Raw genomic sequence first — 22,043 nt, 5'->3', positions numbered from 1 at the left:
AACATTACAACTGATACTTCCACCTACAAACTGTGCCATGTTTGACAGAAGCTGGAGCAAGATGTGATTTTATAACTGTGGGCCAGGGCAGAAAGGGCTCATTTTTGTAGGGGTGCAGAGGCCTTCTCGGTTTGTTTGGGGCATATTGTATGGTTTTGGTTGGATGCGGTGAGAAATGAAAGGGGATCGTAGCTGCAATAAAATAACCTGTAAAAGGTACAAAACTCATCTAAAAACAGTTCATACCAGTCATAACAAATATTTTAGTTACAAGTCCTTTGTTTACCTGAACAAAACATATCAAAGACTTTAACATTTCATATGGAATACCAAAATCCATCCCATGCATGGCCTCTACTGCATTACTGAATACTTGAATGGGACACACACATGGCAGCAGGGCCCATTTGCAGTGGCATGAACAGCACACAAAACTCCCGGCAAACGAATCTTATAAAAAAAGTGTTTACTTCCTAAAAGGCCTGTTTTTGTATTGGAGGATGTAATAGCCTAACCCCTCCCAGTACTGCACAATGAAGATTGCTGCTGTTTTGCAGCTCTCTGGGTGAAAGATGGTAAGAGGGTTTAGTGCCTAATTCCAACTAGTAGGAACTGTTGACTCCCCAACAGCACCCAAAAACCAAGCCCTGGGACCTGCTTCCCTGCCTGGCCTCTATTCCTTGTCCTGGGCTGTAGGAGCCCTCCAGATGATTCACTGCATCTCCTCCAGTAGCTTCAGGATGTTCTCGGTGAACTCGTTCCTCTGTATCCCCATGCCGCTCAGCTGGACCTCATGCAGACTCGAGTGCTTTGGTTCATACGAGTTTGGGCAATAAAGTTCGTTCAGGGTGAGCCAGACTGAGTCCGGGTCAACCTGGATTAGATGCTGGAAAACACTGTAGAATAAATTGAAAAAAATACAGAATTAGATACCGTGACTGGACAACCCTGTCTAGGAAATGTAGGTTGGAATAGCGCACTATCACTGACACAGTGCTGCTGTACAGGAAACACCCAAACCATCTCAACAATAGAAGTGCTCCTCGATGCGAATGTGACCGTAACAGGCAGCTAACACAACTGCTTTCACATCAGCTGCAGCACCTCTATATGACCTGTGCTGTTTTCCCTGCAGCGAGTGTTCTTTTCCACATCACTACAAAATCCTAGTTGACACACAAGGGGTTCACAGTTAGGTTCATCTCAAAGTGTGTTACCTAACACAGGCCTCTTGCAGTTTAGGAGGCTGTCTGCAGCTGAGATAGGGCAGGCAGGCATCTGAGACAACATCAAATTCAGCATCCGCTGAAAGAGCAGAGAAAGCAACACGGTCGAAATCCAGGTTTACAGGTAATACTTTCTTCATAAGCTTCCTATTACAATGTTGATCTGTATCTCTCTGTTGGTACTTCTGCTTAGATCATAATTTGCTATGCTTACTATTTCAGTGTAACTTCAGAAATGGAAATAAGACTCCCACTGCAAAGCAGTTTCATCCTTTCCTGGTTTTACTGAGTTTAATAAGACACACCTGAGTTTATTTCCTGTACACTGTGGCTAATCATGCCAAGTAAAACCTGAAATGGGTGAAACTGCTATGCAACAGGGGTCTTATTACCATCCCTGCAATAGTATAAAAGACACAGTCCCAGTACAGTAAGTATACACTGGTGGAATTGTCCAAAAAAAAAAAAAAAAACTGCTACACAATATTATTTCCACCCCTGTAAATTGCAACTGTTAGGAAGCATAACAAATATTGATAAAAAGAAATTAAATGTTAGGAACGATTTATATGCAATATTATAACTTTAGCTAAGGCTGCCACCTGGTGGCAATAACAGTAAATAAAAATGTGAGATTTTCCAATACCATACATAGATAAACAAAACAAAGTTCACAACTGTATCGTGTGGTGCTGCAGTCTGACCAATCCCATCTGCGTGTTTATGCTTGGGTTGTTAAAACAGCACATGAAGTCTCATTAAATGCTCAGTGCTGAGGGTTTTGAGCAGGCAATACTGATTCTCAATGGGATTCAACAGAGCACCCCACAGTGCACAGTGCAGTTCAGCCGCCTCCTTACCCAAGTCCAGTCGGCAGCACAGAGCCCCCAGCCCCTGCAGGACTGCCAGCTGCAACTTGTAGGCCAGGGTGTGGGTGTAGACGGGCCCGGCCTTGGCACTCACTGGAGCCTGCTTTACCAGAGAGCCTGTCAATCTGGGGAGCACATCTTTAGACACCCTCCTTCTGAGGAAATCCCCACACGTCTCCCCAAGAGTACACAACACCTAGGGCACAAACACACACAGGTCACAACATGGGAAAAAAAAAAAAAAATGATAGTACTGTACAATGATACGATAAAAATATAAACTAGGACAGTGCCAAAATGCCCAGAACCCAAATGAATATCACAATTTAAGCTTTTGTGAAACTCCATGGTTGTTTTTTTGTTTTTTTTGTGATCTGTGGTTTAAATTGATTCCCTCACAAGTAAAACCTGTTCATAAAAGACTCTTTACTATGATTCTGAAGTGTTTACCAGCTGTAAAACCAATGTACCTTGAAAGCTCTGAGCACCGCCAGTGGATCATCATTAGTCAGTCTCTGCACAAGCGGGGGCCACGCGCGGTGAGCCATAGGGAGCAGTTCATTCTTGTGGCTTTGCAGCACTGTCACACACAGCTCCAGCACGTCCAGAACCTGCAAGACCCACACAGTCACGAAACTGCCACTGTGGTCCTAACCAGCTTATCTAGACCATTTAACCGCAGTGGCATGCTGGAAATCATGAGATCGGGTGATATGATGGAAAGAGTGTAGTTCCAATGTTTGTTTTTTTTTATGTGTAATTCTGCAGAGTAATTACAGCTCCTTATTTAAACATCTCAGTTTGGTAGCAGGTTTGATTCCTTCCATGCACCGTTTAGTGCTGCTATATTACGATGCAACATCGATAATGGGTAATTGCAAAGCATATGACATGGTTTACTTAGATTTCCAGAAAGCTTTTGACAAAGTCCTGCATAAAAGATTAATTCTCAAATTGAACGCAGTAGGGATTCAAGGAAACACATGTACACAGATTAGGGAGTGGTTAACATGCAGAAAACAGAAGGTACTGATTAAAGGAGAAACCTCAGAGTGGAGTACCACAGAGATCAGTATTAGGTCCTCTGCTATTCTTAATCTACATTAATGATTTAGATTCTGGTATAGTAAGCAAACTTGTTAAATTTGCAGACGACACAAAAATAGGAGGAGTGGCAAACACTGTTGCAGCAGCAAAGGTCATTCAAAATGATCTAGACAAGATTCAGAACTGGGCAGACACATGGCAAATTACTTTTAATAGAGAAAAGTGTAAGGTACTGCATGCAGGAAATAAAAATGTGCATTATAAATATCATATGCGAGACACTGAAATTGGAGAAGGAATCTATGAAAAAGACCTAGGAGTTTTTGTTGACTCAGAAATGTCTTCATCTAGACAATGTGGGAAAGCTATAAAAAAGGCCAACAAGATGCTCGGATACATTGTGAAAAGTGTTGAATTTAAATCAAGGAAAGTAATGTTAAAACTATACAATGCATTAGTAAGACCTCATCTTGAATATTGTGTTCAGTTCTGGTCACCTCGCTATAAAAAAGATATTGCTGCTCTAGAAAGAGTGCAAAGAACAGCATGTCATATGCAGACAGGCTAAAAGAATTGAATCTGTTCAGTCTTGAACAAAGAAGACTACATGGCGACCTAATTCAAGCATTAAAAATTCTAAAAGGTGTTGACAATGTTGACCCAAGGGACTTTTTCGACCTGAAAAAAAGAAACAAGGACCAGGGGTCACAAATGGAGATTAGACAAAAGGGCATTCAGAACAGAAAAAAGGAGGCACTTTTTTTACACACAGAATCGTGAGTGTCTGGAATCAACTCCCCAGTAGTGTTGTTGAAGCTGATACCCTGGGATCCTTCAAGAAGCTGCTTGATGAGATTCTGGGATCAATAAGCTACTAACAACCAAACGAGCAAGATGGGCCGAATGGCCTTCTCTCATTTGTAAACTTTCTTATGTTCTTATGTTCTTACCTTGAGCCGGAGACGCAGACTCTTGTCTGACAGGAGGTGGATGCACCTCTCCATCACCTCCTTGGCAATACTGATGTGAGGGGGCAGTTCAGGTTTCACGGCAGGACCTTCCTCACTATCATCAGGCTCCGGAGCCGAGGGCGGCATTTCTACAAAACAAGATCCAATTAGTAGAAGCATGTGTAAAAATGCAGTATGACAACTTTTAAAAGGGGTAATAGGAAAGGCTTTAAAAATCTCTCACTAATACGAGTCTCAGAAATCCAACTGGCCCTCACACAACCCCTTACGAAGAGCTTACAACCTCTTACGAAGTTTACTGATGAAGCACCAACCTGTATCCTCCAGCTCTTCCTCTTCTGCAGCGTTGCCCTCTGCCAGCTGCCTCTGCCTGTGATAGTCCAGGAGAAACCTCGTCATCTCCTCTGCCAAGTCCATCTCTCCACCCGGGTTTCTGCATTCATTCCTGTTGCTCGTCTCAGATGGGAACCACCGTACTGCTCTCAGAAGACAGGTCCGGAGAAGTCACCGCAGGAAAACAAGCAGGTTTCCTTAGTATAGAAGCAAGAATCTAGAAAGAGCTTTACACTTCACATTGGCTTAACCTGATGGTTTGGCTTGATAAGACCCTCATCTTAATAAGATATTTTTATGCCTTTTTAATGGGGGGGGGGACGACCACTTACCGAATGCCCCTATAAGTGAATGTAAAACTACACAGAATACGGGTGCCCTCTCGTCATAACAGTGGTCCAAGGCCATCAGCACGTCTTGAACGACATCCACCACCAGCGGAAGCAGGCTGGCATCCGAGTTGCTGATCATCACGCTGAGAACCCGGGGAGTGTTCGGGTGCTGGCTCAGCCTCTGCAGGTTCAAGGAAATATCATTCACCAGATAGTCCGAGTTCTGGTTGATGAGGTCTTTCAGAGAGTTATAGCCGCAGCCTTTGCAGATGTCCCTCATGGCTCCCAAAGCTGCCTGGCTAATCAGCAGGGTTTCATCCCCTGCTTTTTCCAGCACGGGGTACAAGGCTGTGATCAAGAGCAGACGGAACTGTGGCCCTAGGGCAAGTGCGAAACAGCCAATCCCTTCCAGCTGGATACAGATCTGCCAGATATTGCTATTCATCAGACCGATTGTTGGGTTCAAGCCTGCTGAAGATTTCAGATAATCAGTGTTCGCACTTACGCTGATCGAGAGCAACCTCGACTGGCTAAATGCAGTGCTATCTCCCTGCTCTGACTCCACACTAGTGGTGACTAAATGCCAGTTGACCAGGCTTGTGTATTCTTCAGTAACAGACGTAACCGCTGCCTTCAAGTTCTCTTGGCCTACTAGATCCTTTTGTTCCACCAACGTCTCCAAATTGATCCCAGCAGCACCAGCAATGAGTTCGTTGAGGACCAATGCAGCCTGTTTTCTATAGACCACTGACTCACGATACAGGTCCACAAAGTGGTCCACCAACAGGTAGAGGTCTCCATAGTAGCCAAGCACCCTGCAGAGTTGTCGGAGCAATGCAAATATCCTCTCGTCTGTAAAGTATCGGAAGTACTTTTTCTGAGTCGCCATTACTAGAAGTTCAGTATGTTGCTCGCTGGGGGATTCACTGTGAAAACAACGTTCTTCCACTATCCTGACATCGGTCACGTCCATCTCTAAAACCTGCATCAGTGCTTTAGAGATGCGTTGGAGGTGAGGGGCTGAATTCAAAACAGCCGATACTCTTGGCCCCAGAATCTTCAGATAGCCCAAGAAGAGGTTCAGCGTGGACAGTTTGTCCTGGTCGTCTGCGGTCCTCATCAGTCGCGGCAAGGAGGTGGTTAAAGAGTGCAGATTTTCGGACAAAATATCGATAAATGCCCGGTTTCTACCAATCAGGTTCTCTTCAGCCATGGACTTCAACACCTCATCACATCTAGCCCTGACCTCTGAGCTCTCGTCATTCACCAGACCAACTAAAGCCTCCAAAAGGGGACTGATAGAGTCCACTAGGGTCCCATGACACCTGGATAGGAGATAGCCTGAGAGTTCAACCACTTCCATTCTAACTTTCCAATGCTGGTGGCCTAAAGAACAACCAAGCATCTTTTTTAAAAGAATAACCAGCTTGCTTCCTGTGTCTTTCACCCATTCCTTGGTCCTCTTTACCATGAGTTCCCCAACTCTACCGAGCTCAACCACAGGCTTCTCCTTGACCTTCTCCTCTGAAAGCTGCTTTTCATCCATTACCAGGCCTACAGCTTTGAACCAAACTCTCATAGCACTTACTGTCACTGCATGGCCTTGTTTAACATCCCCAGTAACAACCCTGGACAGGCCTTGAGTGATCCCTGGTAAGAAGGAGGCAAAGGTCCTTGCAAGCATCCTTTCCTCCTCCTCTTTCATTGACCTGTGAAGCTGCGGGCAGTCGCACTGCAGAAGCAAAACCTGGAGACACTTCAAGGCTGCCGTCTGCAGCTTCCTTGACTTTTCATGCTCGCCTAGTTCTAACAACAAAGAAATGGCAAGTCCTAACGCAGGCATCATGGGGGGCTCATACAAATGGAGAACAATGTCACCATAGGCTGCGTGCAGCAGCGCATCAAGAGCCTGCACGACGGCCGTCTTCAATTCCTCCGACACCAGGGCTGGCTTTCCGGGGTTCAAGGGGGAGCAAAGACAGACGCAGAGCTCAGAGAAGAGGTCCCGGAGCAGTTCCCAGCTCTGTACACACGTGCTGGAGAGGACGTGAGCGATGCACTCCACCACAGCCAGAACCTGGCTGTCCTTTTTGGGGCCAGGGGTCTTGAGGGCGAAGCGCAGAGGGAAGAGGATGTACTCCTGCAGCTGTTGCAGGGCGGAGTCGCTGAGCCCCTGCAGCTGGGTGCGCAGGAGCTCCACATTGCGCACCGTGGGCTCTCGTGTCAGAAGCACGCACACCGGCCGCAGGGAGCTGAAAGCCTCCCTGGGGTCATCAATCACTGCCATGTTCAGCATGCTGCTCCAGGTCAGGAAGAGCCTCCTGTAAGACAGTCAATGGGGAGTCACTTCTCAACAACCACTAACTTATTCATTTTATAACACAGGCTCTAATGATTGACTATATTTAAAAAGTAATTATCAATATGTACCCACTGTGCAGATTTGGGGTTTTTGATAACGGATATAATTATTACGCTTTACTCTATCATACTTTATGGGCACATGGATAATCAATATATTCTTATTTAATCATTATTCAATATAAAGCATCAAGACCTCACTGACGTCGTAGCTACTGGAACAACTTCATTAAGAACCATGACACTTTATTTCAGTGTGTCCAGAACAATGTGAATTGTCAAGAGGGTGACAAACATAGTAAACGAGAAATTACAGGGCATTGTAGCCTAGTTGTATTTTAACCTCGTTGGTCTCTGAAGATGAAGCTGCAAACCCAAAAGCCTTGCCAGTAATCGAAACTAAAAACACGCCGTATGTTACGGTTAAAACATCCTAAATATTCACTATATTCTGCCTTGTCTGTCGTTACATATATTAATGCGACCCGACCAACACAAGCTTGAAAAAAAAAACAATTACCTTTACTGGTGGCATGTCTTGAATAAGTCTCTCGACAGTGCGAGTAGCATGGCTGCTTAGAAAGATAGCCCTCTGCCAGGGAGTCTGTTTACGTCATCTCAAAGCGACAGGTAGTACCATTGGCCGAATTCATATCCCACACAGCGCTCAGCTGTTCGGTTTTGTTTTTTAAAAAGCATACCTGCATAATGCAAGCGTTTCTTAGTGCAATATATTTGGTTTCACAAATTATAGTTAACTTAGGTACAGTGAATTAATTATAAAAGGTATTTTAATTGTACACGCGTTGAAGTAAATTATATTTGTACTAGCCACGAATTTTATAGTATATGTGTGTGTGTAAAATATTCACACCAAAGTTCAAACTTAATTAAAACATATATTGATTTTTATATATATAGTTTCAAATAAAAAAAAAATAATAATAATAATCATCATCATTTAAAATTATGATTCTGTCTTCCCGACCACGTGTGTTCATTTGCTCTTTGAACCCAAGGTAAAAGGTCACTCGGCCATCTTGGCAACAGTTGCAGGTGTTTGTTTGCACTACAAAATTATTACAGTAGCAGAAAAGAAGGGGTAACAACGCAAAGAACCAAAAGACCTGGGTTGCGGGATAACGGGATTTTGGTAAACTCGGCATGTTTGTGCTCCAGAGTTTTGAGTCGACAGCAGTAGTATAGCACTCTGCAGCCTAGGTGTTTGTTGTCTTGTTGTGAGTTTCCTTGCCACACGGAATAAGATCGTAGCCTAAGAGATAAGCTTAAATAGGGATGCTTTGAGAGAAAATTGAGATTAGTACAATATTTATGATTTTCGTAACTTTTGTATGTTTACGTGTTTACAGTTTGTAACGTGCAAGGGTGCTGTTTATTAGTATCTCCGTTGTAATTATATACAGTGGTGAAACAGTATCTGCGGTTAATAGCTGATAACTCAAATTATTTAGGAATTGCACCCTAGCTAAGGATTAGAGATAGGGCACTGGGGGCGAGTCAGCGCTGGCAGGGCGAGTTGATCACTGATGATAACCACACACTAGTGTAGAGTGAGATCTTAATCCAGTGAATAATATCAGTAAATCAAGAGGCGACAGGCTTCGGTAACGTCAAGGGAGACAGAAAATGTCTTCGTTCTCGGAATCGGCGCTGGAGAAGAAGTTATCAGAACTCAGTAACTCGCAGCAGAGCGTGCAGACCCTCTCGCTGTGGATAATCCATCACCGCAAGCACTCGTCATCTATAGTCAACGTGTGGCACAGAGAAATGAAGAAAGGTGAGTTGATTAAAACATGCCCATGTTTTAACTGCACGAGTGGTGCATACTTCTCCGATTAGTCAGTCACGCTTAGGCATGTGTTGTAGATTTGTAGTAAAGTCCTAGTGTGACAGTACTTTTTTTTTTTTTTTAACTCGGTAGTGTGAGTGATTTGTTGTCACCAGTTAGCTGGAGGCCACCACCAAGAGTCTGACTTTAGCATATGTCATGGCAGGCGTGTATTTCCAGCTGCTTCCTGCTGATAAAATGGCTGTAAGTTTTAAAAGTCGTTTTTACCTATTTATTATAAGCTGTTACTTAGTAAGCCTGTGATAAAAGCTTTCTGTGGGCCCTCTGTAATATGTTTTAATAAACGCGTATGGTTCTGAGCTGTGCACATTGACGATAAGTCACTTTTATACCCTACCCCTGCTGCAAGTAGTTCCGTAGCACTTCTATTTGAGTAATGTCATAACAAGCAATTTAAACTCACGAGGAAAACGTACAGCTAAGACTTCTTTCGCAGGATTGAAACAAACCTGATGTTTTAAAAGAACGTGTAACAAAGTATAACCTGTAGAACATGTGTAGTTAACACCAGTGAATTAACTGTCTCTGCAATTGAACGTGTTTGTGGGAAAATGCAGCTTTAAGACCAGTAAGGTTTTATTTGACTTATTTAATGTTTACTGACAATATTGTGTTCACTCTGTGTTAACACCTAGAATATTCCTAGGATGTATCCTTATAAAAAATGTGCATCTGCATCAAAGCGTAGTCTAGTAACCAGTACAAGGCAATTGCAGTTTATATTGTTATGGGTGGACTAAAATGTAGACTGTTTCCATGTGTTTATTACTTGGTAATTAGGTAACCTAAATTACTAAATAGTTGTATACTGCTACTCTCGGTTTGGTCTTCAGTCATGGTAGTAACTCTTTAGGTGGCGTTTTTTTTTTTTTTTTTTTTTTTTTTTTAATTTCAATTGAGTGTCTTGTCTTAGTTTCCTACTGGTTTTAGATTTTTAAGCTTCCACAAACTTTCTCCAGTTACCCCAGCTGTTGAATTCACACATGCCTCTTAAGTTTTATTTGTAGTACCTGAACTAAACCAGGCTGATGATCTCTTTCCCTATTTCAGCAAAAAGCAGCCGGAAGCTGACCTTCCTCTACCTGGCCAATGACGTGATCCAGAACAGCAAGAGGAAAGGACCCGAGTTCACCCGGGATTTTGAGACGGTCCTTGTGGATGCTTGTTCCCATGTGTCCAGGTACAGGGCTGTACTGGGGTAATAGTTTTACTTCTTGACAGCCTTGGCCATTTAACAAAAGGGTCTGACCTTCAGAAAATGTTTATATACATTGCTATAATGGTGTTATTAACAGTCTTCTTAACAGAGTCGGTCCAGCTCAAGGTTGGACCAAATTATGAGGAGGTTGACCTCTATGAAGTTGCAAAAAAAGAGTTGCTGTAATAAAGATTGTGTGTTAGTTGTATTTTTATTTTTTTTCAACATGCCTGTTTTTATATTGCTTGTTTACCATTTGCAACTTGGCTGGTTTTGTAGTAGCAGCATCTTCTTCCAGCCAAATATGAGGTGACAGCTGTGGTTTTATTGCAAGGCTGGTTTGCAGGAATGTGAGACGCTGACCCTGCAGTCTTCTTGCCCTTCAGAGAAGCAGATGGTGGGTGCAAGAAGCACCTGGAGCGGCTGTTGACTATCTGGCAGGAGAGGAGTGTGTACGGGGCCGACTTCATCCAGCAGCTCAAACTGGCCATCGAGGACTCCAGCAGCCCCAAGCAGAAGCCCAAGGGTAAGCAGCCCGGAGCTCGACGAACCAAACACACCCGGGAAAAGCGCATCGAAGGTTGGTCACACTTTAACCCCTTGGTCCCAGGACTGGTTTGCTCGGTGCAATATGATCAGCAAAGCTTTGCATGGTGTATGAATGTAATGTGTTAGATTTTGAATAATGGTCAATATTGATCTGGTAGCAAAAAACTGGAAATCGCAATTTCACACCCCCCCCCCCCCCCCCCCCCCCCCGGATTTGCTCAGAACACCACCGTCAGTGTGCTAAACACAGGCTGGGAGATGAGGGGTTAAAGCAACTAGACTTGTGCAGGAACATGAGAAGGATCCACCCAATAAATACAAACAGCACTCCATATTGCATGCTTACTGTGTCTGTATTCATTTTAATATTTGGAATTCAAAGACTTATCTGTTGTTGCAGATTTATATGGTTCATAACTACTGGGAAATCATATCGCCCTGTATATTAATTATGAATATGCATATACTCCTGCATTGGAGGAAGTTCTTAGTATTTTCTTAAATCAATGCATTAAGTGCCGAAACAATATTGCCGCATTGGAAAATATTTGTGGACTTTTAGGATTATTTTTGTAATTGTCTCACAGCTGTGTTGAAGCTAAAGGGCAAGGCTTAAAAGCATTTTCTTATGGGCTATTAATGAACAAAATGTACAGGTTTCTCCTGGAAGTTGCCTGTACTGCTACATTCCTGGCACGCCTCCTGGAAGCTTTAAAAGCTTTAAAAGCTGGACATGGTCTTTATGCTTGCAATGCAAGATATTTAACTATTCTGGAAATGTCCCCAATTGTTAGCAGTTAGTGAGACTTGGATGTGTTTTTTTTTTTTAATTAAAGTTAAAACTGCTTTTCCGTCATTCCCATGTTTTTTGTGACTGCATTTAATTTAATGCAACCTCCAAGTTGAATGCCTTTGCGTGCTGGAAGCAGTGAACCAGCATTAGAAGCAGTAAAGTGGGTAGAGGTTTGATTACATTTAGCTAATGGTTTACTCCAGTGCAATCTTTTTTTTGTTTGTTTTCCTGCAAAGCTCTAGTTTATACTGTTGGATTAATCTGATGACCTTTTTTTTTAAACAAGGAATCGTGTCAGTAGGAGTGTAATCTGACAAGGGAGCTGCAGTCCCACCTCACAATAACCTGACTTCTCTGGCGCTAATGTTTACTTTCCCAGCAGTGGAGGAGAAGAAAGCCCTCAAGCGCACCTACCAAAAGATCCAGGAGGCAGAGGAGGAGGAGGAGGAGGAAGACGATGATTACCGGGGTCACTACTCTCCGCGGGACAATGACACCACTGCACCCCTTCTGGTATTGCTGCTGCTGCTCACTTTTCTTAGTGGCTTTTTCTTGTTCAGTGACTCAATCACTTGCTCAGAAACAGAAACGCAAGCCAAGTCTCATTATATAGTATATTACAAAGTTACATGCAGTATGGACTGGTTCATGAGGACCTCGAAAGACCTACCTCAGTCAAATTTGGGTTCTGTATAGTAGATATTGTACCACATTATCTCATATTGTATAGTCTGAATTCAGAGCAATAATGTACCACCTCCTTCTTGCAACAAGGAACCGTAGCACTGACACAACATCAATTACAAAACTTACTTTTAATAGCATATTTATACATTGGAAATGGTATTTCTGGTTGCAATGCAGGATATTTAACTGTTTCGGAAGTGTCCCCAGTTGTTAACAGTAGGTGAGACTTGGATGTTTCTGTTTTTTTTTTTTTTTTTTTAAATAAATATGGATTGGATTGCACTGTAGGATTATTACCACTAGGTGTCAGCAACAATTAGTTCAACTCCCGGTCTGTTTACCCCAGCGGTGTCAAACGCTAGTCCTCGAGGGCCGCAAGGTCTTCTGGTTTTCATTCCTGCTTAAGCTCTCAAGTAACACAATCAATCCAGTTATTTGTTCAATTGGATATATTTCAAGGTCTTTTACAGTTGATTTAAAAAAATGCACTTGCTTCAAGGTGCACGACCTATGAAACATTCTGAGACCTGGAGAGAAGTGTTACATTTGTAGGGGTGAAAATTTCCACGATACGAATAGTTGTGAGACCACTCCTTCACGATACAACGATTATCATGATAGTAGCTGTTGTTTTTTCAGTTACTTTACGTGAATAAAATGAAAAAAATAACAAGGTATGTCTTTGTTTTTCTCTGTGGGATAGGGTCTGCAACACAAGGAAGCTGCAGACTTTAAAAAAAGAGCAAGATTCTAGCAAGAATTAAAAAACTCACAAGCACACAGGTGGAAGAAAAATAATCTTAATGAAATTGTCCTTATTACCTTTATTAATAGTGACACCTTTATTTACGTCTGTCAAAATGGGACTGCAAGCTTTTTTTTTTCCTTTTTCTGCTTTATTTACGCATTTTATTTATTTAAATTTACTTAGAAACAGTACATAATTACATAATATGAAGCGTCTATTTCTTTCGATACATTTAAAGTACTTACTTTACACACATACTGCTAACTACTCTCAATACTGTTTCAAATAGTCTGCAAAATTAAATAAATCATTTTGTAATATACAACCTGTAAGTATGGAATAGAGCAGTATGGGCATGATGTTCTTTATGCATATAATTTTTTTATTACTTTTTTTTGTCGTTATTTCATTTATAATTTAAGAAAACGTATTTCAATACCGTTATCAACTTTATTCGAGGTAGCCTGTTTTTCTAGTGGCATAGTAGCCACTGTACATTTTAATGAACATATTAAAATCATATACTGGTAATTGAGGGTGGAATAGAGGACAGTATAGGGAGGGCGCCACACTGGGGAAAAAAAAAATGTCTGTTATTAAAGTGACCTTGCTTGTTGACTGCTGACGCCTTTTAACTCCACCGGGTGCTAAGTACGGAAAGGCATGTTTGAAGTTGTTCCTGCTTTCGTTGTGCCTTTGCCACATTCTGCGGATTGGATGTACATCCTATGGTATTTCCCTGCTATATATATTTTTTTGTAGTGAAAGTACACACTAGGGCTGTCAGTTAAGCCACAAAATATAATCGTTCTAGTAAATATCGATGATTGCACTATACATTTTCGGTGCATTCCTCGTCCTGTACCGTTATTTTATTAATATCATTGCAGCTAAGTAAAGCGTGTGCACAACAATTGAATGCGAGGGGTAATTACACCTGGATAGCGTCAGGAGAAAAAAAAACAATAACATTCGCAACAAGCCTAAAGCAAGCTTGGCATACTGCAGGAGTGTTAGTAAAATATTTATTACAAACAGGTTACAGTACTTTGAAATGTAAGCTATATAAACTAGACATGAGTTTACGAAAAAAAAGTATTTTTTGTTTTAATTCAGTGACAGCTGCAGCATCATGAATTGCATCTTGTTAATACTATACCACCTAACCTTCACTATCTGTGAAACACACAATGCGGAAATCCTGGTATAATAATTATAATAATAGTAATAATAACTACTTGATTTACTTACCACAAATTTCATACCCGCTACCTGATCCTTTCTCCAAAACTGCATTTAACATCACTGATCATTTATTTATTTTTAACATTGTTGAATATTGTTAAATATTCTTTATATAGCAGTTCATTTTAAAACTAGAAAGCAGCGCTAACTGTATTCAGTCATTTTTCTTCAGTGTTCTCAATTTATTTACAGGCTGCTTACCATGAATACAAGCCTGTCGTCCTGCTCAAGGTGGTGCTTTTTTTTTTTGTTTTGTGTTGTGTTGTTTTTTTTTTTTTTTTTTTTGTTTACACAGTCACCAAGGGCCATACATGAGCAGGCAAAGAACAGCACGCCCACTGCTTGTCTGGCAGAAATACTGTAAATAGCAAGCAGGGCATTGGGTGCAATTTCGTTAATAAACTTTAATTGTATTAACTGTGCATGATACAAAAATGTAGTTATTGAATCAATAATTCAGTATTTATATCCACTATATAGTGAGGAATGGAATCGATCGAAAAATAGATTTTTAATTTAATCGTAGCAGCCCTAGTACACACCGATGATTTTACCCATATTTGAAGAGAAAAGCATCTGTCCTGCTTCCAGCCACGTTGAGTGAGTATGTGACTATCGTTTTCTACGGTTGTCGAATAATTAAAAAATGTCCACGATACGATTATCACGAATATTCATAATCACAATGTATCGTACTATCGAAAAATCATTTTGTCTCTACAATTTAAGTAACTGGGAACGCAGGTGGAACGAAAACCAGAAGACACTGCGGCCGTCCAGGAACTGGACGGCCGCAGGAGTTTGACAGCCCTGGTTTACTCAGTGCTGGAGAAAGCCGATAGCCTTGGTATTATTGTTTTTAGTATATTATCAGGAAAAACGGGAGATTGGAAAACATTTGTGAATGCACACACCTGCATCGTAGGTGTGAATTCACAATCCGTCCCCACAAACAAAACAAATCCACCTTGTGCTAATACATTTGATAATTCCTAGGTGGGCTATGCCCATACATTGCCGTATACTGTATGAGCAGCCTTCCTATTTTTTCTTTCCCTCCCTGGTATAGACGGAGGAGCTGATCAAGGCTCTGCAGGACTTGGAGAATGCTGCTTCTGGGGATGCAGCTGTCCGACAGAAGATCGCCTCGTTGCCCCAGGAGGTGCAGGATGTGTCTCTGCTGGAGAAAATCACAGGTGAGCCTGTCCAGCTGGCAGCAGAGCCCCTCACAGGCATCGCAGCGTTCGCAGTGTCCAAAGCTGGCCCTTCCGCTCTGTTTGTTCCAGTCCTGTTCTAAATTGCTTAATTGAACAAGTTAAACCTCTATCCAGACCCTGAAGTAGTTGATTATGTCATGTTACCTGTTAAACCTGTAGCGAAATATACAGTATCTAAAGCGTGTTGTCTTGTGCTTCCCTCCAGATAAGGAGGCGGCAGACCAGCTCTCGAAGACGGTGGACGAGGCCTGTCTCCTCCTGGCTGAGTACAACGGACGGCTGGCGGCCGAGCTGGAGGACCGGAGGCAGCTGTCTCGCATGCTGACCGAGTACATCCAGAACGAGAAGGAGGTCCTGGCTGACCGGGAGAAGAAACTGGACGTGAGTTGTGCTCTGATCCTGTGTCCCTCAGCAGGGTTCTAAAGCAAGGGTAACACTGGGGACAGATTCAGTAAAACAAATACAGAAAAATGATAACGAAGCGCACTCAATGAGTACAAATGCCGTAATAAGACAAATATAAAAGAAACCATTAAACTGATATATGAATCTACTTCCTCTATAAAGGTTTCTGTAAAACATTTTACAATACTTAATTGGCCGCTGGCTGTTTCTGAGATCTGATGGTAAGTCTGTAGTGGAAAATGATATTAGTCACTTCAAACCTCTGATTAATATAACAGCACATCATAAATGAGTCGACCAGGAATGTCTCAAAGCCAGTAATTAGCAGACATTTGGCTGAACCCAGGATCTGCTTGCTTGAGAGAGAAAAATCTTCATTACTGCAGTCTTGTTCATCCAGACGTTGTATTTACAAACAGTCTGAAGTTTCTCAAACTCTGCTTGAGATGGCAGAGTGCTTTCAAACTGTTTATATTTGCTCTGTTAAATCACTCTGATCCTGTGAAGGTAGTCTCTATGCAGCACAATACCAAGAAAGCTGTGGATTTGTAGGGTGTTTTAATAGATTTAGAGTACAAGAGCCTAATTTAGCAACAATTTAAACAGTTGTTTACAGGGTGTTTATTCTCTTCCAGGAATACAAGCAGAAGCTAGCCCGGGTAACGCAAGTCCGCAAAGAGCTGAAGTCACACATCCAGAGCCTCCCCGACCTCTCTCTACTGCCCAACGTCACAGGAGGTCTGGCACCTCTGCCCTCCGCTGGAGATCTCTTCAACTGATTGAGAACAGCCCACTTCTGCAACTCTCCTTCCAGCCCATTTCCCCTCAGAGATCGCCAGGCAGCAGCCCTCACCGACGGCTTATAGCGGCTCACACATCCAGCTAGGAGGTGAACTGCGAAGATGGCTCATGAAGGACAGTAGCTTGGAGAACGACATGTAATGATTTGTTTCTGAGAAGGGAATGGTCAATTACCAACCCCCCCCCCCCCCCCCCCCAAAAAAAAAAAAAAGATTCCTGCATCACCAGCCAGAAAAGTGGAAACAGAACACCTTTGTCTTGTTTTTTTGTTCTGGAACGTTGAACCCCCCCACCCCCCCCCCCCTATTATTTTTTTATCTTTTTTTAAATTTTTTTTTTTTTTTTTTTTATATATGTTGTCAGCAGGCAGCTGAGCCCATGATATTTGTTCACAAAAAGGGTAGTAAAGGTTGTCATCCACTTAAGTATTTTTTCTTTTTCTTGGTTTAGTCGAACAGAGGGCTAACTGGCGCTGATCTGACACGCTGTTACTTTTTCTAGAGGTGCCAGGCACTAGAGAGGGAGTGCATTGTCCATGCTTCTAACTGGCACAGGGTTCAAATTGAGATTTCTGTTAACTCTGTTTCTACATGTGTACTAATACAGTTTTACATCACTCTGTGTGTCCCACAGTCATGCCTAACCTTCCGCTATGATTCCTGTGTGACGCTTTCAATAGTTACAGTGAACTTAATCAGAAAGCAGTAGGTTTGTTTATAGCAAAAATGTAGCTCCAGCTGCAAGCGCTAAAGCATCCTTCTTCCCTTGAAGTCTGTTTTCCACTCTGCATTGAAGAGAAATGTTTCTGTTACTACCTGCAGCAGCATTAGAAATGTGACCTCTGATGCAACTTCAAAGCAACACAGAAATACACAACTAATGATGAAAGGGGATCTTATTGTTTGTTTTATATTCTCAACAATAGATAACATCCTTCTAATGTTTTAAGAGGCTCAAAGTATTTGCTTTAGACTATCTTAAAACATCATGAGCTAACGGTCCAAGGGGTGTGTGGTGGGGGCTTGGTTCTAATGCAGGCAAACCTAGAAAATAGTGGCCCTTGGGGTCTTATCTTGTCCACACTGTATGTGCTTTAATGATAACTTGAACCTGTTTCGATACCTTTGCTCCCAAGGTGTGATCCAGAATCAGATTACACTGTTAATCTGTGGAAATGTTTCAGTCTGGAGCCGTAGCAATACCAGACCTCTTCCAGCAGAGGAAAGTGCTTAACAGGCTTTGCATCTGGCTGTCTGTTAACATTGGTTCTTTAGCATTGCTTTTATTTGGCTTGATATTTGACTTGCCTCTTTAAATTGTGGAACTGTGTGCAGCCGTCAACGGCAGCATTCATGTCCTCTGCTGACCACGCATGATCCGTGACCGTGGTCATGCTTGGATTTTGTTTAGCAATCAGGGTTGCTTACGAACATGCAGAGTGCATAACCAGATTTCTTTAGGGCTTTTGCTTTTGTTATCATTTATGGTGTATCATGATTGAGCAGATATTAAAGCCAGGCTGGATAGAAGAGTGTGAATGTCTATACAATTAGTTCTCTGTGTCTGTGAACTGAAAGCAAGCCACTTTGGCTTTATCCATTACAGAGTTTAGGAAAGAACAAATGCTTTTAAAGATGGAATGTATTAATACTACTGTATAGGAGATACACTTTCAAAGTGAACTTTTAAATTTTACAGAAAAAAAAGACCTGGTTCAAATTGTTTCCTTCTCAGTAGTTTATGACAATAGTTGAATGCCTATCACCCATATTTGTTTGATTTAATGTAAGATAGCATCTGGTTTTAAACTTGCGTGCCTACAAGCAAAACTGTCTTTTATTACAGTTTGCAAAAATAAATTGATGTCAGGTGATTTAAAACAAATATGTTTCTAGTCACATCCATATTTGAGGGAACTAAATATCTGTTTTTATGCTGAACAGACAAAGGCAAATAAAACTACATGTTTGTTCTGGTATGCAGTCTCACCACTCGAGGATAGGCTACTTTGTCATTTTTTGTTTGGCTGGTGGGATTGTAACTAATAGTCCTTTTCACACTTGATTTGCATAAGCTTGATACTGCCCAAACGTGCACCTTCCGAGTGGAATGCATAATGAAACCACAACTCATGTTTTTACATGAAAGAGATAGCTCCTGCAAATATTGAGTGCAAACAGCTAAAATAAGGGCAGACAGCATATACTACTTATTCACTATTTAAGTTGGCTGCTTTTATTCTGTTGTGTTTTTATTATAAGGTGCTATTGGGGTTTGGGTCTCCATTTTTCCAATGGCAGGGTGCTCCATTGTTGCATCGCAAGCAGCTACAGAAATAGTTTCAGACCATCGGTTATGTTATTTAAAATCAGAATCCTCTGGATTTATTACAGATAAATAATTTGTACTTAACATATACAAGCAACCATTGCTTGCTGCATTGTGCAAACCCAAATTCTGGAGACAGTTGGTGTTTATGGCGTTGACAATGGCAGTGCAGTTCGAGTCCAATGATATTCATCATGTTGTGCTGTCAACTGCGGACATAACATTCAACTGTCTATTGTCCAGCAAGAGAGATGGGTCTTTGCTGGATGTTTTTGTTTTAATGGATTCTTGCATTCCATATCATTTTTTTCTACAGGCCATGTGTTTTTAGAAAATTGCCCAACTTTGACCTTTTCCTAAATTCATTTTCTTATGGTATTCCCCCAGTCCCCCCCGTCCCCTCCCTCCCCCCATGTATTCATTCAATTTGTATTTGCATTCACATGCAGAAACACGTCTTTAGCCCTGGTTCTCAGGTTACTGGATAAGAAGCTTCTGTTTAAAAAAAAAAAAAAAAAAAAAAAAAAAAAAAAGGGTGTGTTTTTACCTGCAAAGCGCATGTGGCATGGGATCTGACTACTAGAGCAAGCAGGTATGACACATGCTAAACAAGCAATCCAGACATTACACAGGCCATGTCTCACTTCAAACTAGAGACTGCAAGAAAACCTGTACTTTGGGAAGTTTCCCCACAAGCATCTAACTGTTCTCGAATCAGATAAGATATTAGACAAAATGGTGTTGAACTGAGCAACAGCACAGGAAGACACTAGAATGGATTTGAAATAGGTTATAACCAAGGCTTAAAAAAAAAAAAAAAAAAAAAAAAATCTCTTCCCTGAACATTATTATTCATTTGCTCTTGCAGGAACTGTTCTGTTGCAAAAAAAGAGAAAATATTATACATGACTTGCACAGGTGTCATGGTGTCTAACACTTTAGTGATGGTCCTAATCTCAAGAACACTTAACTAACGAACTTAACATAATTATGCCAATATATATATAACTATATATATATATATATATATAATATATATATATATATTTTTTTTTTTTTTTTTTTTAATGCTTATTCCTTCTTAACATTACGTATTTTCCCTTTAGGATTCAATTGAAGTAAATGGTGGCATTGTTAAAATAATGCATTAGACTTCCTTTTAAAGACAAAACACACTAAAGAAAATGACACATGCTGTTAAGAGTCCTCTTCAGCAAGGATATTAAAGGGAAGGTAAAGTCAGAACATTCTATACTATGCCTTTAGAAGTTCTACTATTGAAAAATGGTTGTGGTATTTGCTCTGATATGGCTGTAACCAGATCTAATTTTAATGTTGATGATCTCATGAAAAACAAAAGCTGTATTTACAAACATGTACAACTTGCTGCAGGTCTTTTTTAGTTTTTATTTTATTGGGTTACAGTGTAGGTCACATCAAGCTTCGAGACGTCTGTTTTTTGCAACCAACTTGTAACTGGAATGTGAATATATCTGGAGTTTTTTTTATTCTGTAGGAAAGAACAAAAAATACATATATTTAGTATTTATAGTAAACTGATGTGTTTGTGTGTTTTTTCTTTTTTCTTCATTTTTCACATTTGTTTTTTCAAATGACAGGACATGGTGTCAAGACTTCGCTGATTCAAGTACATTGGGAACAAAAATGATCAAGACGGTCGGTAGTGTTCAGTACTCATTGTTATTTGGATTACAGTTAGGTTTGGTTAAAGATGGTCATTTTTACTCATGGCAGTGCCATTTTGTCCTGTTTTTCATCCATATACAATTGATGTTGTTTCACCTTTACAACTACCATAGGGCATATTACAAAGAATATGCATGTTTGTATCCTAGAACTACACAGCAACCAAACAGATGTGCCATTAGTTTACCAGTTAAATCACCCAATTAAAATAGGTAAACTAACCCTTTTAAACCATGCATTCAGCAAGCATACTGTCAGTGGCACATTTCTATGTGTGATGCCTGTAATTTTCCTTTTTAGTTCTTATCCCAAGAAGTGTTCAGATGTTGCCTCATCCTTGCAATATAATGACTGAGGGATATATTGTCAGGTGTATGATTAAACAATTATACCAAACAGGTGCTAATGATCATCAAATCAATACGTAGGTTGAAACACAATCATTAACTGAAACAGAAACAGCTGTGTAGGAGGAATAAAACTGGGTGAGGAACAGCCAAACTCAGCTAACAAGGTGAGGTTGCTGAAGACAGTTTACTGTCAAAAGTCATACACCATGGCAAGACTGAGCACAGCACAAGACACAAGGTAGTTATCTGCATCAGCAAGGTCTCTCCCAGGCAGAAATTTCAAGGCAGGGTTTCCAGATGTGCTGTTCAAGCTCTTTTGAAGAAGCACAAAGAATCAGGCAACGTTGAGGACCGTAAACGCAGTGGTCGGCCAAGGAAACTTACTGCAGCAGATGAAAGACACATCATGCTTACTTCCCTTCGCAATTGGAAGATGTCCAGCAATGCCATCAGCTCAGAATTGGCAGAAATCAGTGGGACCCTGGTACACCCATCTACTGTCCGGAGAAGTCTGGTCAGAAGCGACCTTCATGGAAGACTTGCGGCCAAAAAGCCATACCTCCGACATGGAAACAAGGCCAAGCGACTCAACTATGCATGAAAACACAGGAACTGGGGTGCAGAAAAATGGCAGCAGGTGCTCTGGACTGATGAGTCAAAATTTGAAATATTTGGCTGCAGCAGAAGGCAGTTTGTTCACCGAAGGGCTGGAGAGCGGTACACGAATGAGTGTCTGCAGGCAACAGTGAAGCATGGTGGAGGTTCCTTGCAAGTTTGGGGCTGCATTTCTGCAAATGGAGTTGGGGATTTGGTCAGAATTAATGGTCTCCTCAATGCTGAGAAATACAGGCAGATACTTAACCATCATGCAATACCATCAGGAAGGCATCTGATTGGCTCCAAATTTATTCTGCAGCATGACAACGACCCCAAACATACAGCGAAAGTCATTAAGAACTATCTTCAGCGTAAAGAAGAACAAGGAGTCCTGGAAGTGATGGTATGG

The 22,043-nt window shown here is 41.3% G+C and overlaps 2 protein-coding genes across 8 annotated transcripts; one reads left to right on the top strand and one right to left on the bottom strand.

Annotated features, from left to right (window-relative positions):
• Positions 1-709: 709 nt before the first annotated feature.
• tti1 (TELO2 interacting protein 1) lies at positions 710-7,734 on the bottom strand. The gene is made up of 8 exons (XM_041256772.1): positions 7,660-7,734; positions 4,779-7,099; positions 4,428-4,589; positions 4,093-4,241; positions 2,566-2,706; positions 2,087-2,291; positions 1,218-1,305; positions 710-896 (listed from the first exon to the last, which is right to left on the bottom strand). Exons 2-8 carry the CDS (start codon positions 7,072-7,074, stop codon positions 713-715), a joined length of 3,225 nt encoding a protein of 1,074 aa, XP_041112706.1. The 5' UTR covers positions 7,075-7,099; positions 7,660-7,734; the 3' UTR covers positions 710-712.
• Positions 7,735-8,152: 418 nt separating this feature from the next.
• On the top strand, positions 8,153-16,845 carry LOC121319379 (regulation of nuclear pre-mRNA domain-containing protein 1B-like). Of its 7 annotated transcripts, none has more exons than XM_041256771.1 (7): positions 8,153-8,937; positions 10,060-10,189; positions 10,594-10,733; positions 11,932-12,062; positions 15,299-15,425; positions 15,652-15,827; positions 16,487-16,845. In XM_041256771.1, exons 1-7 carry the CDS (start codon positions 8,787-8,789, stop codon positions 16,628-16,630), a joined length of 999 nt encoding a protein of 332 aa, XP_041112705.1. In that variant the 5' UTR covers positions 8,153-8,786; the 3' UTR covers positions 16,631-16,845. The 7 variants fall into 7 exon arrangements, with proteins under 7 accessions (XP_041112705.1, XP_041112703.1, XP_041112702.1 ...); XM_041256769.1 differs by having other exon boundaries at positions 11,929-12,062; XM_041256768.1 differs by having other exon boundaries at positions 10,060-10,207.
• The last annotated feature ends 5,198 nt before the right edge of the window (positions 16,846-22,043 follow it).

This window comes from Polyodon spathula, chromosome 8 (assembly GCF_017654505.1).
Source record: "Polyodon spathula isolate WHYD16114869_AA chromosome 8, ASM1765450v1, whole genome shotgun sequence".
In the NCBI taxonomy this organism is placed as follows: domain Eukaryota; kingdom Metazoa; phylum Chordata; class Actinopteri; order Acipenseriformes; family Polyodontidae; genus Polyodon; species Polyodon spathula.
This window is presented reverse-complemented; position numbering and strand designations above follow the sequence as displayed.

Bases quoted from the DNA above. Each gene is read 5' to 3' on its own strand.
- tti1 (XM_041256772.1), bottom strand. From the start codon at position 7,074: ATGCTGAACATGGCAGTGATTGATGACCCCAGGGAGGCTTTCAGCTCC. The intron at 4,242-4,427 runs GTTGGTGCTTCA...CTTGTTTTGTAG, and splicing joins GGAAGAGCTGGAGGATACAG to AAATGCCGCCCTCGGCTCCG. The intron at 2,292-2,565 runs GTACATTGGTTT...TTTGTGCCCTAG, and splicing joins CGGTGCTCAGAGCTTTCAAG to GTGTTGTGTACTCTTGGGGA.
- LOC121319379 (XM_041256764.1), top strand. From the start codon at position 8,787: ATGTCTTCGTTCTCGGAATCGGCGCTGGAGAAGAAGTTATCAGAACTC. The intron at 10,208-10,593 runs GTAATAGTTTTA...CTTGCCCTTCAG, and splicing joins AGGTACAGGGCTGTACTGGG to AGAAGCAGATGGTGGGTGCA. The intron at 15,828-16,486 runs GTGAGTTGTGCT...ATTCTCTTCCAG, and splicing joins ACCGGGAGAAGAAACTGGAC to GAATACAAGCAGAAGCTAGC.